The 15,587-nt window shown below is 47.3% G+C and overlaps 1 protein-coding gene across 1 annotated transcript in view; it reads right to left on the bottom strand.

The window, feature by feature from the left end:
- ANKRD13C (ankyrin repeat domain 13C) overlaps positions 1 to 15,587 on the bottom strand; it is a 46,783-nt gene that overhangs the window by 22,745 nt on the left and 8,451 nt on the right. The window contains exons 2-4 of the mRNA XM_084637116.1: positions 10,743 to 10,784; positions 7,231 to 7,335; positions 5,294 to 5,379 (exon numbers count right to left, since the gene is read on the bottom strand). Of these exons, the coding sequence (XP_084493242.1) occupies positions 5,294 to 5,379; positions 7,231 to 7,335; positions 10,743 to 10,784 (233 nt within the window). The remainder of the gene's footprint in view (positions 1 to 5,293; positions 5,380 to 7,230; positions 7,336 to 10,742; positions 10,785 to 15,587) is intronic.

The raw sequence follows: 15,587 nt of genomic DNA, 5'->3' as shown, positions 1-15,587 counted from the left end.
GATATTCATCCATTTCTAATCTCAACATGGAGATTAGAAAAATGATCTTGTGTTAGCGTGAAAGAGGAATACCCCATGTGACAGGGTCGGGCCGGATGGCTACAGGAGAGTAATTTTTTTTTTTTTAAAGCAGAAAAGAATTTTATTTGTGTAACACTTACAAAAAATCACCAAAAGGGATAAAGCAAAACTATGCAACAAAACAAAAGCAAATGCAAGGTATGACACAGCAGCCTTCAGGAGGGAGAAGTGTTCAGGCTAGCCTGGGCCCAGAGTGGGGGGGCTTCCTCGACACTCATGGTCTTCCACTCACCTGAGTTACCTAGTGCCACGCCCAGTGTCACCAATTATTCCTCTCCTGAGAGTTCCTAACAAGATGGGCATGGCTGCGGGGTGGGCGGTTTGGGGGTGGGGAGACGTACACCCACATGTGATAGGACCCCTCCTAGGTGACAGTGATGATGGTATCCACAGCGGCAACGGCTGGGGCTGGGGTCTCTCGCTCTTCCCCTCAATCAAAGGGTCAGATGGAGGGAACTGGACGGGATCACCAAGCAAAAAGCCTCAGACAGCGCCCACCGCTCCTCGAAGGCGTCAAGGGAGTCAGTGGACGCTGCCCAGAGGAACCCCGCCCGGATACTTGAATGTACTGAGGATTGGAAAATGGCCCTACAGTCACAGGACGCTTCATTGGCCAGCCTCCCCTCTCTGGTTTTATAAATGGCTGTTTTAGCTAGGGCTAGGAGGAGGTTAACCAGGAGATCCTGCGACTTTGTGGGGACCACGGATGGGGAGTGTGTAAATAAAAAGGTGAGGGGAAAAGTGTAGCCAAAAGCGTAATAAAATATTCATGAGGAGCCGGAAAAGGGGCTGCAGCCTGGCACATTCTAAATATACGTGTGCCGGGATTTCCCTCACGTTGCAAAAAGGGCAAGTATCCGGGATGGGGGTGAACCGCGTCAAAAACACGCCTGTGCTCACAGCTCTGTGAAGGAGCCACCAACTAATGTCCCCGATGGGCCTCGGGACCAAGGTGGAATACAGGCTGGCCCACCGGGGCTGCTCACCCTCCAAAGGTGGCAGGAGGTCCCTCCACTTTGTATCGGGGCTGCACACCAGGGTGTGGGCGTGAAGGGTGTGATGCGTGAGTGTGTATAGATGTTTCCGTGGCACAATTTGGAAGCTGACCGGCTGCAGTTCATGCAGCCGGCTCGCAGTGAAAGGGTGAGGGGTTTGTTGGGATCTACGGGGTAGGGGCCCAATTGAAAGCTCCAGCGGGCCTGGGGTAGAGGGTGGGCGGGGTTCGCCCTCACGCCCGGCTCGATTGAGATAAGCCCGAGCAGCGGGCGTCAAGGCGGCCTTCACCTCCTGAAGTATGAGCCGGGGGGTACAAGGTCTGGAGAGCCCCATGCGCCAAGCGAGCGTCAAGGGATCCAGCCAGTCTCCCCGGTCATAGTCCAGGAGGTCTCAGACTCTCGTGACTTCTGCCAGGTCCAAACTCTGGCGCATCGAGCGGGACTCCGCCACCTGCAGACGAAGCTGGGTGTTGTATAGCAGGGGCTCCGCGAGGAGATCTGCTCCCACGGTGGCCGCCACGGACCAGGTCGTTGAAAACAGTTTCCAGGTCCAGAGGAGGTCCTGGTAGAAGACCGGCAGCCTGGAGAGGTCTCGCGGAAAACCTCTCGGACAGAGATAAAAGAGCTGCCGGTCGTATCGGAGCCCTTGGAAGCGGTGCAGGAAGGCGTGCGCCAGTATGCTCCACGTCGAACTACTTGCACTATAAAGGAGCCTCTGCAGGGCCTGGAGGCGGAAGACACAGACCTGAGTGTGCAGACACTTCAGGCCCTGCCCTCCTTCCTTCAGGGGTAAATGAAGAACTCCAACAGGGGCCCAGTGCATTCCTGACCAAAAGAACTCTAGAATCGATGTCCGGAGGTTGGTCAGGAAACCCGGGGCCGGGACCAGGGTGTTGAGCCGGTACCAGAGCGTGGAGAGGACTAGTTAGTTAAGCACCAATGCTCTCCCTCGGAGGGAGAGACATTGGAGTAGCCTCGTCCCATTCCGGAGCCGCTCTATCACCCCGCCTTCTAAATTTTGCCAGTTCTCTGGCAGAGAAGGGTGCGTGGCAGAAAGGTAAACGCCTAGGTAGAGCAGTGGACCCGCGCTCCACCGGATGGTCTGAAGCGCGGGCGGGAGGGAGTTCACCCGCCGCCAGTCCCCCACCGCCAAGCCAGAGCTCTTAACCCAGCTGACTTGGATGGAGGAGGCTGCCGAATAGATGGCCTGGCAAGCCTCCACCTGTGCCAAGTCGCCCGGGTCCTGGACCATGAGGAGCACGTCATCGGCGTACGCCAACAGGACCAGCCGCAGCTTCGGCTCCCGCAGCACCAACCCTGTCAACCTCCTTCGGAGGAGACAGAGGAAGGGCTCGATCGCCAGAGTGTACAGCTGGCCTGAGGGGGGGGCACCCCGCCATACTCCTCGCCCGAAGCTGACCGGTTCGGTCAGGGTCCAGTTGAGTCTAACCAGACACTCCGCGGAAGCATACAGCACCCAGAGAAAACTCACAAACTGAGGTCCGAATCCAAACACCTGCAGAGTGCCCAGGAGGTACCCATGGTCCACTCTATCAAACGCCTTTTCCTGATCAAGAGACAGGAGGGCAAACGACAGACCGTCTCTATGCCTGAGTTCCCAAAGGTCTCGGACTAGAAATAGGTTGTCAAAAATGCTGCGGCCCAGGACAGCGTAGGTCTGGTCTGGGTGGATCACGTCCGCCATCACGGACCCTAGCCGCAGCAAGATTGCTTTCGCTACGATTTTGTAGTCCATGCTTAGGAGCGAGACGGGACGCCAGTTTCGTAAATCGCAGAGGTCCCCCTTCTTCGGCAACAAGGCGAGCACCGCTCGCCTGCACGAAAGAGGGAGGACCCCGCCCTGCAAAGACTCGGCCCAGACAGTGGCTAGGTCTGGGCCAAGGATGTCCCAGAAAGCGTGGTAGAACTCCACGGTCAGCCCGTCCATGCCCGGAGATTTATTGGTGGGCATGCGACGGAGGGCTTCCGAGAACTCGGCCAGGGTGAGAGGCAGCTCTAGTCGGTCTCGGATGCCCACGCTGACCGTGGGGAGTTCCTCCCAGAGCACCCTGCAAGCGCCAGGATCGGTCGGATCCGGGGAGAAAAGGCTTGTGTAGAAGTCACAGGCCCTCCCACACATCTCCACCAGATCCGTGAGGGAGGTGCCATCTTCTGCTAGAAGGCAGGTGACGTGTTTCTTGGCCCCCCTCGTTTTCTCCAGGGCGTAGAAGAAACGGGAGCCGCAATCCATCTCCCGAAGGAGGCGGATGCGGGATCGAACAAAGGCACCTCGGGCCCGATGGTCCTCGAGGGCCCGGAGCTCCTCCCGCTTCTCCCGGCACACTCCGCAGAAGAACGGGTCCTCGGGGCTGGCGGCCCGACGCCTCTCCATCTCTAAGACCTCCCATTCCAACTGCTCTATCGCAGCATTTCTCCGTCGGCTGGTGCCCCAGATGTAGTCATGGCAGAAGAGCTTGGCGCACACCTTCCCTAGATCCCACCATCGCCACGCCGAGGAAAAGGCATGCCGCTGCTCTCGCTAGGCCAGCCAGAACTCCCGGAAGGACGTCATGAAGCCCTCATCCTCCAACAGGCTGTTGTTAAAGTGCCAATAGGCCGGCCCCGGCCTCTCTGCACGGAGGGAGGCTGTTATGGTGGCTACATGGTGGTCGGAAAAAGGGGCCAGCCGAATGTTGGAGGAGCGGGCTTGTGAAAGATGGAAACGGGATAAATAAATACGGTCCAACCGAGAGTAGTGTGACCGATGGGCCTCCACCCGGACAAAGGTGAACGTGGAAGTGTCATCTGGGTGGTGGTCACGCCAGACGTCCACTAGGGAGTGATGTTCAACTATTCCTCGGAGAATGTTCAGCTCGGCCCCTGAGCGGTCCTGCTCCTCGAGGGTGGTGTTAAAGTCCCCTCCCGGGACTAGGCACTCGTGAGAATCTAGGGTGCCGAGGAAGTTGGACACCTGCTGATAGAATTGCGGCCGCTTCGGGCTCGTCGTCGGGGCATAGATGTTAACGAGGTTGACCACGAGCCCCTCCATACGGACTCGGAGATGCAGCAGGTGGCCCGGCATGGCCTCAGTGACCCCTAGCACCTCAGGCCGTAGGTTGGGGGAGAACAGGGTTGCCACTCCAGCTTGTCAAATTGCGAAGTGGCTAAAGTAGACCCCGTCCCCCAAGCTGTCCTCGGCGGTTGGATCCGTATGGGTCTCCTGCAGGAAAACCACAGAGTACCCCCCCTCCTGAAGGTAAGAGAGCACCTGGGACCTGCGGAGAGCCATCCTACAGCCCCTAGTGTTCAAAGTTGCGATAATGAGAGGCGTCATGCAGAGGGCTGGGGGGTGGGGGTTCCTTGTTGGCGGGGGTGTTCGCGGCCCCCAGCAGGTCGCGCAACAATCCATGACCCATCCCGTAAGTGAGTAAATCATCACGGAAGCTGCAGGCCTGCCCGTAGGCCGCGGCACCGTGCCTTCCTTTCCCTCTACCCTCCTTTATAAGGCCCCTTGTGGCCTGGAGGATTTGATCAAAGTCCCCCCATAACTGGAGAGCTAGCTGAACCCTGTTGCGGGAGCCATGGATGTCTTCTAAAAACTCCCACAATGCTTTTCGTAGCTCATGGGGGGTGGGGTTGCGATTTCCCGGTTATTCCCTGGTGGGGCTCTTGGTACAGCCTCGTGGTCCACTGAGGCGGGCAGGCAGGGTGCGGACCACCGACGGGGCGTCTGACAGGCTAAAGATATTAGGTCCATCTCAAGCCTTGGGGTAGAAGGGGACGGCGGAGGGAAGATTGCAGCTCCTAATGGACTGCGGCAGGAAAATGCAAAGGCTGCTCCTTGGGGGGAATCCGCAAAAAAAGGGAAAGAAATAACCCCGGGGCAGCAATAGCATTGCAGGAGGAGGTGGATTGGGCAGGGACAGGGGTGGGGGCGGGGGCAGAGGCGAGGCTCTGGGCTTCAGGAGGCAAGCAGCTGAAAGGTGGCACCTCCCGAGCAGATTCGAGGATTAAGGGGGGAGAAGGGGGCTCCCAGCTAGGCGCAGGCTCTGTGGTGAATTTGGCAGCCACTGCATCAGGTGGTGGACCACCTTTTGTACCGGGTTACGTGGTTTGAAATGGGCTCTGCTGCAGAGTGGCAGGGACACGATAGTGTGGCTCAGTGTCAACATCATAAAAGAATAATTGTCATTTATCAATAGTTTCCTTAAGCTTACCTCTTTGAGGGCTTTTAATAATCGAGGTCGCTTTTCTTCAACACTTTCCCTGGACTGCTGCTTCAGCTTCCTTAGGAGTGCTGTAACTAAACAGAAGTGTACCGTAAATCAAATATTTTGCTCAGATTGTGAACCCCTCAGGGCAGGGACTCATCTTCCAGAGCTTTTCAAATACTGAAAAATGTAAGCAAGTGTCTGTTTCATCAGACATTTTAAATATCTCATTTTTATATATATATATTATTTGAATCACAACAGCAAGAAAGCCTCAGTAATACTGCTTTGCAACAAAATCGGTATCTGTAAATTCATGGTAACATTTCTAGCTGCATCCCATTTTTGCTGGCACGCTACTGGACATGTGTCAGTGGAAGACATTAACATTTACTTCTGTGGGGAGACTCCCTCAGCACAGAGGAATGCCTTGTGTTTAAAATGCTGGTAGTATTTACAAACAAGCAGCAAAACATTAAGGGCATGGTTACACTGGAAACTTCAAAGCACTGTCACGGGAGCGCTCCCGTGTTTGAAGTGCGAGTGTGGTCACGTGTGAGCGCTGGGAGACAGCTCTCCCACCGCTCCTGGTAATCCTGGTGATTTTTCACCCCCCTGAGCCAGCAAGTTAGAGCGCTATAAAATGGAAGTATAGCCAAGCCTTAAGTTGTGTGCTATGAGAAGCAGTAAAAAAAGCAAATAGTGCAGTACTTAACTGCTATCTACTAACAGGTGGCAATGGGCTAATTTTGACCCTTACTGCTTCACTTGAGAGCAGAATGGATAAGTAACTCACTCAACACAGTTTGTGACTTAGAACTTGTCTACACTGGCACTTTACAGCGCTGCAACTTTCTCCCTTTGGGGTGTGAAAAAACACCCCGTGAGCGCAGCAAATTTCAGCACTGAAAAGCACCAGTGTAGACAGGGCACCAGCGCTGGTAGCTAGGCCCCTCATGGAGGTGGTTTTTTGAGAGCGCTACATCAACCAAGTAATCAGCTAAGGTTTCTTACTCATTTGTCTCTCTCCCAGCGCTGTGCCGCGATTAAACAGCACTTTAACGTTGCCAGTGTAGACAAGCCCTTAGTGTGTCATAGTCCTCCCCCCCCCCCCCCCCGGGTCAGCAGAGAACCAATGACAAAAGTAGTATCCCACTGCCAGTGGTTACATGTTATCTGCACACACATTCCCCCTCATTAATCACAACTAGAAACTGCACTTGATGTATTTAACACATAGCTGGTTGATTATTAACTTTTAAGAGGCATTAAAATGTCCCAATGGTCCACACTGAAGGAATAGCAGAATGTGAGTGAATCACATTGCTACCTTGGTTTATGATTTCACTCTTATTTAGAAAAGGTCAGTTTGTGGTTTTCACATTCACTGAAAAACAAGGTCTTAAACATACTTAATTTCGGTCTTCATTTCAATACAGTTTATCTTACTACCATTCTGGTGCTATCAGGACTAGGAAAACTGTTTAGCAGAGATATTAATTAACAGGGCTTTTAATAATCGAACAAAGGACAGAAAATGCATTTTAAAACACCACAGTGTCCAGGGTAGACAAAGGCAGTAGCATTTTAAATAAATGTTAACTAGTTGCAGTCAACCTTAGAGGGAGCCTTAACAACCAATTAACACTGTTTTTGTCCACAGGAGGTGCCAAGTAATACACTTCATGACAGCTAAACAGACTTCATTTCCTAGGCTAAGTAAGGTTTCAGAGTAACAGCAATGTTAGTCTGTATTCGCAAAAAGAAAAGGAGTACTTGTGGCACCTTAGAGAGTAACCAATTTGATGAAGTGAGCTGTAGCTCACAAAAGCTTATGCTCAAATAAATTGGTTAGTCTCTAAGGTGCCACAAGTACTCCTTTTCTTTTAGGCTAAGACCGACCTTTGTTTACATCAACCAAGTAATCAGCTAAGGTTTCTTACTCATTTGTCTGTCTCCATAGCTGATGGCTTCTGCAAGAGGACTCCATCCCTGAGCATTTTTCACCTTTACTGGAGCATTGTGGGCCAAAAGTAAGTGTGCACATTCTGTAACAGAACAAGTTTATTTATTTAGAGCAAACACTATAGTTTCCTTTAACTATTCTGTAAGGGGTCTTTAAAAATAACCCTTATTCCTCTTCCCTTCAGCTGTCAGGTTTTATAGGGAAAAAAGCTTGTGACAGTCTTTAGATGGTAATAATTAATTGTCCTTTCCGGAGAAAAGCAGTTGAGATGGGCTGGAACTGTTGCTGTTAAAGTCTGATCCAGATTTCCCCCCCCTCCCTTCTCTCTCTCGCGCGCACACACACACAAAATAACAGCAAGGACAGAAAATGCAGCTTCTGTCTCTGGTACTGACTTGTAAATGTTTCTTATTTGCAATCTCACTGCTAGAGAAACACGGGCACAGCACCGATCTTATCAGCTACTCTGAGACTTGGCAAACTTGTACTAGTGTCAGGCTGGCTGTTTAAAACATTGCTGTTAACTGCCCCCTAGTCACAGGCTCACTGCAGTGCTGAGAGACAGACAGACTTGGCCAGCTAAAACTTTTATTAAACAGAAGGCACAAAATAGAATAGAAAAGAAAAGGTGGGAAAGAAAAATGACATGAGAGTGTGGGGTGACAGCGGGAACCAAAGTCTCATATTCCAGGTGGTGTTCAGAATGCAGACAGAGCCACTGGAGGTGAATGTCATTTAAGTCCCCCTTTCTCTCTCTGACCAGATCTGATCAGATCATCTCAGAATTACGCTGACGGAGACCTAATGGTGTCAAAGTGCATCCCAGGGTACCAGGAGATGGTGAGGGTGGCAGCCATAATGGTACAGATCACTCCTTTCAGTTCAACCTCCTCTCCCCATCTGCAAGTAGGAGCAATGGGTGAAACAGCCAATCGCTAATTTTGTTCACAAATCAGACCTAGTTTCCAATGCATCAGTTTCACAAAAACAGTGTGTCACCCTTGATGACCAGGAATTGTCAAGACTATAGCTTTCTCTCGCCTCAAAAGCTATAAAAAGGGCATTGGTTAAGAGAGAACTTTGCAATCTACTGAATTACCCAGACCACTTTCTCTAGACCCCTGAGGTTTTCTTTGTCCCATTCAAGTACTGACCAGGCTCAACCCTGTCTAGCTATAGAGATTTGAAATCACATCTCATGATTGAGAGCATACCCAATTTAATTTAAAACCAAAACAGCTAGTTTCTTCAAACTGATGTTGTTCAAACCATCATTTTACATTTACTCAAGATGAAGAGACTGTACACAAACAGAAAGATTAACTGCATTGTGCCTCTAATGTCTATTGATCTAAAACCCAGATTCCCAATGGGCATACTATCATGTTCTTGATGGTTATGCTTCTAAAGACATCTGTCACTTCTGATGATAGAGATTTCTCTGAGTTCACTTCGCTGATGTGTTGAGCACATCCTCTTGCCTTAAAAGCAGTCTTAGGAGATAAGAATCACAGGTACCCACCTCTTACATATAAGCTTCCAGTTTAACTGGTACACCAGCAAAAGCCTGCCAAAATAACTATGATAAATGTTTCAATGGAAAATTTCCAGGGTGTCTTAGTGACAGCACAATGCTAACGTCATTTGAACCATATTTTTAGTCTTATGCTCCAAAAGGAGCATCCTGAAAAGGAATTCTTTCCAGTTCTACTACAATGCCCCTACTGTCCAAAATAAAAGGGAAGCAGAAATGCTCTTAAAATGGGTCTGGTTTCACTTTGGTTGGAACTATGATAGCTATCATGCAATATATACTTTAAAATGGACAAAGGCTAATTGTGTTATGTTTGCCATTTCTCATTATTTACAACAGACACTTTGGGGTCATTTACAGGCAGTATATATATTGAGAAGAGCTACTAGACACATATATAAAAATGAAATTGAGAAACTAATTTTGCCCTTGGTTTTCAGAAGCTGAAAAAATATTTTTAAAAGCATTCACACTTCAATAGCATGGTCACACAGTTCATACAGCCTCCTCCTTCTACTTTCTACCCTTAATTTTGCTTTCATTATTTACTCAAACCTATGTTTGAGGCTTCTCTCCCATTAGCATTCCATGTGCTTAAATGATTAAATACCACAAACAGGTGCAATTATGATGTGTTATACAAACACCAAACAAAGAAGATTAAAGTTATGCAGTCACCTGGTATATGAGAGCCTAGAAATCATGATCTAATGGACAGAGCACAAGGCTATGAGCAAAGCATTCTTGAGTTTAATTCATGCTATGATTTGCTATGTGGCCCAGGGCAAGTCACAAACTTTAAAACGGTGACAATACCTACCTACACAGGGATCTTGTGAGGATGAGTCAACATTCATGGAGCATTGATTATTAACAATGCAACCCAGTGTTCAACTACCAAAAAAAATCTTCTTTAAAGACATAACCAGATCAAACTTTAGAAATTGATTTAATTTTAAAATTGCCAAACTGCACTGATATTTACTCAAATAATGGTAGAGGACATAACTATCTAGAAACAGGCTGGGTTAATACCCATTTATCCCACTGAGATTATCTTAGTATACAGTGTACTATTTATGGGGGAAACTTTGATAAAAAGCTTCCCTAAGAAATTTTGGGCTACCTGTCACATACAACATCTTCAGATGTTGGTATCAACAATTAGTACACATGTATAATGGGATTTTAAAGCAACTAAAAGGTTAATTTCACCCAACCTACCTAAAAATGATCAAAAGCATTAATCTCAGCTGGTCCTTGATTTTTTTCCCCTAGTTTTGTTTTGTTTTTTTTTAAACAAGAGTTTCCCCTCTCCTGATTTCTGATATACAAGTAGACAGCTGGGAAAAACACCCTGGCGTCTGTTGCTTAGCTAACTCATGTGAAGCAGCCCACCTGTTTCAACAGCCCTTCCTCTTCCTGTTCCCCTGGAGAGGTTTAACTATGCAAGAAGAAATGGCAGCACCTTTTCCCACCTGCTAGGAGGACTACTTCCTGTCTTAGTTCAGGGTGAAGATGGAAAAGCACCTCTGGTCATGCCTTTTTTCCTCTCACCTTTCTAATTCTATGACCCTCCAAGTCTTACTGTTTTCTGATAGCTCTGTAAGAAGAGGAAAGCCTTCTCCACCTATTCTCTAACTAGACTCTCAGAAGAGTGCCCAGTGAATGCCCACCTATTATAGCTCATTTTCCTGTTTCCAAAGACCTCCAACCTGCTCCCATTCATCCCTCAGCTCCCTCCTACAACCGTGGTTTCGGCATCTTTACCCCCAGTCTCTCAAGTTTTTTTCTATTCTCATGTATCCTCTTTTTTTCCTGAAAGCCTCCTCAACTTGTAACTGAACACATTCAATTAAAATCGTTTTTTTAAGTCAACTTTTTGAACCATTTCTCTTCCCTAAAATCTTGAGAGAAATCTGAGAACATATGATACTTAAAGTAGTTTTACCAACCTTTATGTCCCAACATCACAGCAAGATGTAACGGAGTGTTTCCTGCAGTGGAAAAAAATGGAAATCATTAGATTCACAGTACGAGAATCCATGAGAGACTTTCTTCAGGAGTTGGCTCTTGTGTCTCAAGGAAGGCTCATAAGTAACTTAATTTTAACAATGTGAAAATGTAACCTATGATACCATAAATATATAAAAGTTATAAGGTTATTCTTTTTTAATGAATGATTCCTTTGATACAAAAACTGTAAGGTGTTAATATACATCAACATCAAAAGTGTTTCAAGAAGAGAGTTTTCTGTGTCATTTACACCTTGAAATTTACTTCTAGCAATTCAAACAGGAAAAAAAAGTCTGATTCTATTTTTAGGAAAGTAAGAACTATAGCCCAAACCAAAGAACTATAGCCCAAACTTATTTGTTGAAAAGTCTCAAATCTTATCAAGAATAGCAGATCTAGGGCAACAACTACACAAAGTTATTCTGATAAAATTTTAAAGAGTATGTGTGATGCTGCCAAACAAGGTGCCAGATCATGCCAAAGCCCCTAGGCCTCCCTGAACGCTGACAAATGCATAGCTGGAAATCAGTCTGGTTCACCTGTGTGTTAGTACTGTTACAATAGACGTTAAGTTTATAAGAATGTGTTTAGACTTTATGAAATGCTTGTAGGAGGCTGCATCTAAAAATTTGGTACTCCATGTTAAAGGTTACATTAAGTGTTTGCACTGTAATTGTGTCAGTCATCTAACAGGAAAGGAGCATTAATTAATATCGGAATGCTGGCTTGCTACAAAGGTGTTCGGTCCTGCCCATGAAGAAGGCCCATTGAAACCAAATGAGATACTGTGAAACGTTAAAGAACAGAGGCTTTGTTGATTGCTCCCCCAAATACCCATAAAGAGGAGACTGCAGGTGGACAAGTCCCATCAACTTGAACTCTGGGGGAAGGGAATAAAAATTCCTGGCAAGAAGGAATTGTATCTCTATGGTGCTTGAACTCTGAGGGAAGAAGATTTCTAAGCACAAGCCAGGGTTAGCCCTAAAGAACATATAGGGCTTGCATATTACAGCAACTTCTATTACCCTTTTGGAAACTTAGACTAAATCATTTGTGTATTTTTACTGCATTAAGCTTGTAAATAACTTTTTTCTTAGTTAATAACTTTAGTTAATTTATGATAGGATTGGCTACAAGCATTGTCTTTGGTATAGGATCTAAGGTACAATTGACCTGGGGTAATAAACAGCAAGTAACCTGAATATTGTTGTGATTTTTGGGGTAAGGGACCATCTATCACAAAGGAAAGCTTGCTTGGATAGCAAAATAGACCAGAGTACCCAAAAGAACTCTCTGTGACTCCATGTTAAGCCTGTTATAGCGCTTGAGGAGTTCACACTTGATTGGTGAAATCTACATATAGAACTCAGTTTGGGGTTTGTGCACTGCTTCTTCAGTCTGTCCTGAGATTGGTACTCACTCTTGTGAGCAACTTTAGACAGTCTGAGAGCATGTTTTATTTTTTTTTTCCAGACATGAAGCAATACTAAACCAGTTTTACTAGTATGGAATTAGACAGCTAGTGAAATGTAATACTCCACCCTTCAGTATAAAGGCCATGCGACTGGTTAGAGCAGAGGTCCCCAAACTACGGGGCACACCCCCATGGGGGCACAGAGAAACATTTGGGGTGTGCAAGGAAGGAGCACCACCCAGCTCCACTCCTGGTCTGTGCCTGGAGTCTTAGCTGCCCTGGCCCTCTTACCACGTCCCCTCCCCTCCCCGAGCCTCGGTGGGGGGAGGGGCACGACAGGATAATGGGGGGGGGGAGGTAAAAAGCTTTGGGACCACTGGGTTAGAGCAATATCTGTTATTTTTAAATTATATATATTAAACCTCCTTTAACATGCAACAAAAAAAGTCTCTGTGGTCAAACAAACATAGTTAGACCATCAACAACACTTGATAAGTCTCAAATCCGCATAACTTCCTACTTTGGGATGAGGGGAGGGGAGGGCAGGGGAGACAGTATTGCTAAAGGCAGTCAATCCTTCAGGTTACTTAAAAGGCTTAAAATAGACTCGTCACTAGATACTTTACAAGAAAGCATAAGAATAAACTGCTACTAAAGAACTGGAATAGCAAGTACAACATTTCCAAAGAAAAAGGGAAGAGAGAACTGTAATTAGACCTCTGGACAGTTCCAACAACAAAATAAACACAATTGTAATTTTAAGTATTAAAAATTCCCAGTTCTAAATTTACACTTTGACAGGGATTTCTTAAGTATTGAAAAATACCAGGGTAAGGAAGATACATTATCTTGAGTGCCTCTAAATATGCCACTATATACATTATTATACATACAAAATTTCCCCTACTATGTTGCAGAGTGTAGATTCTAAGTGCAGGCACTGGAAATGTTTACCTTCTAGAAAGGCAATGATCTTTATAACCCTTTGAGACACTCTACACCCCAAGGGAATGCCCCGTAACCCCCAAATTCATCATTTGTATATAACTGTGATATTGCATATAAAGCATGCCTTGTAAGGTATCACGGGAAAAGTTACAATCTGCTGAAACCCACTGTTCCATCTAAATATGTACATCATTAATGCATATGAAGTTATGAGATTGTGTTGTATGGTTCTCACTAAAATATGCTGTGGGTCTGCAAAGCGCCCAGATACTAGCTCCCCAAAAACAAAACTAGGGGGATAACCAATGACTGGACAGGTGTTCAACAGCCATTATCCACCAAGGGAGCTACAATGCAATGAGTCACTTGCACAAGGCCACACCAGGAGAATCACTCAACCTTGCCTAGTGGTGACTCAGTAATGCCCACCAGACATGCCTGGATTTGTGTTCTCCAAGCACATGTAGTAAGGGTATAAAACAGAACACAGGGGCCTCATGCTTGGCCTTTTTTCCTCCCCCGATCTATGCTGCAAGCAACAAGGACTCTCAGAAGACTAAAGACTCCAAGAGAGGAGACTAGCCCAGGTCTGAAATATGAACTGCAATACCAGTGGGCTGAAAAAAACCCGCTTAATCTAGATGTTGCCCAGTCTCATAGGGTTGAGAGTTTAGACGAGGGGTCTCAAACACGTGGCCTGCGGGGCTATTTCCTTCAGGCCACCAAGCTCCCCGCCCCCCACCTACCTCCGGGCTGGGGTGGGCAAACTGCAGCCCACGGGCCAAGATTGCCCCCCCCGGCGCTGCAAGCCCCGCACTGCTCCCAGCACCATGTCCGTACGGGGCGGGGCAGGGGGAGGGGCACACAGAGGGCTCCATGCATTGCTTCCAGGCACTGCCCCCTGCAGCTCCCATTGGCCGGGAACAGGGAACCGCAGCCAATGGAAGCTTCGGGGGAGGTACCTGGAGGAGCAGCATACGGAGCCCTTTCCGCGCCCCCCGCCAGAGCAGCAGGGACATGGTTCTGGCTGCTTCCTGGAGTGGAGCAGAGTGGAGCGGGGCCAGGGCAGGCCTCAACTCCCTGCCCTGAGCCCCCTTCCACATCCCACACCTCTCCTGCACCCCAATCCCCTGCTGCACTCCACACCCCTCCCTGGGGGTAGGGAGAGGGCGGAGTTCAGGTGGGAACTTCGGGGAAGGGGTTGGGGTGGGGGCATGGAAGGGGTGGGGGCGGGGCCGGAGGCAGCGAGGGGAGGGTGTCAGTAATGCAGCCCTCGGGCCAATGCACTAGTCTTCATATGGTCATTTGAGTTTGAGACCCTGGTTTAGACTATGTGCTTATATTTTATTTTGGTAACCACTCTGACTTTTTGCCCATCACTTATAATCACTTAAAACCTATCAATAAACTTGATTAACTCTTTATCTTTAACGGCGAGTTTGTCTGAAGTGCTTGGTAAATCTGCTCAGGTTTTCAAAAGCTGGTGTATATCCACTTTCCACTGACGAAGTGGTAAACCAATTAATAAACTTGCATTGCTCGAGAAAGAAAATACTTCCCTATTTTTCTTATTGCTATACACATTTTAGTGAGAGTAGAATTATACTATCTGCTCAAGAAAGGGTCTTGAGCAGCGCAAGACGGTATATTCCTAGGGTACAAGGCTGGGAGAATTTGGCTGGTGACTCTCTCTGAGATTCATGAGTGACTCTGGGAGCATTCATTCAATCTAGCTGGGTGTGGGGCTCCACATGCAGTTGTACTGAACAGTAACCGCACCTGGATGGGTTTGTGCTTGTTACTAGCAAAGCATTGAGAGAGACAACCCAGGCTGGAGAGTTAAGGGGTCACAGCGCTCTCACAGTCCCAGGCTGCACCCCGGAGATCCTGTCACACCCTTAACCTCCCATACTCCATCACCCTAGCTCTATATAGCTAATTCGGATTGTAGTATCCTCTGGGTAGGTGCCTCACAACTTTTTTTTTGGGGGGGGGTGGGGGGGGCTGTCAAGTATCACACTCACCTATGAAGCTGTATAACCAATACTCTAAATACACTGTGTTGATCTAACAGGCTCCTGGAATCTCAAATAGCTGAATAGTATTTATAAAGCTTTGCAGAATGATCAAGATGATTACACCAATGAGTGCCAGCAAAATGCCTATTAAAAAAAGGGATGCAACAATAGTTCAGGTCTCAAATGTAGATTCTAAGTAGTTTATAAAACTTAATAATAATAGAAATTTTCCACTAATTCGAAGTCAACACTTTTTTTCATTGAAATTTAATGTCCTCCAACAGTGTTTGCTACCCAAATATCGCACCTTTGTTAGTGCATAAGAACTAGAAAGGGAGACCAAGAAAAAAATACTTCCCTATTTTTCTTATTGCTATACACATTTTAGTGCCAGTAGGTCTCAG

This window comes from Lepidochelys olivacea (assembly GCF_965140295.1).
Source record: "Lepidochelys olivacea isolate rLepOli2 genome assembly, chromosome: 8".
Lineage (NCBI taxonomy): Eukaryota > Metazoa > Chordata > Testudines > Cheloniidae > Lepidochelys > Lepidochelys olivacea.
This window is presented reverse-complemented; position numbering and strand designations above follow the sequence as displayed.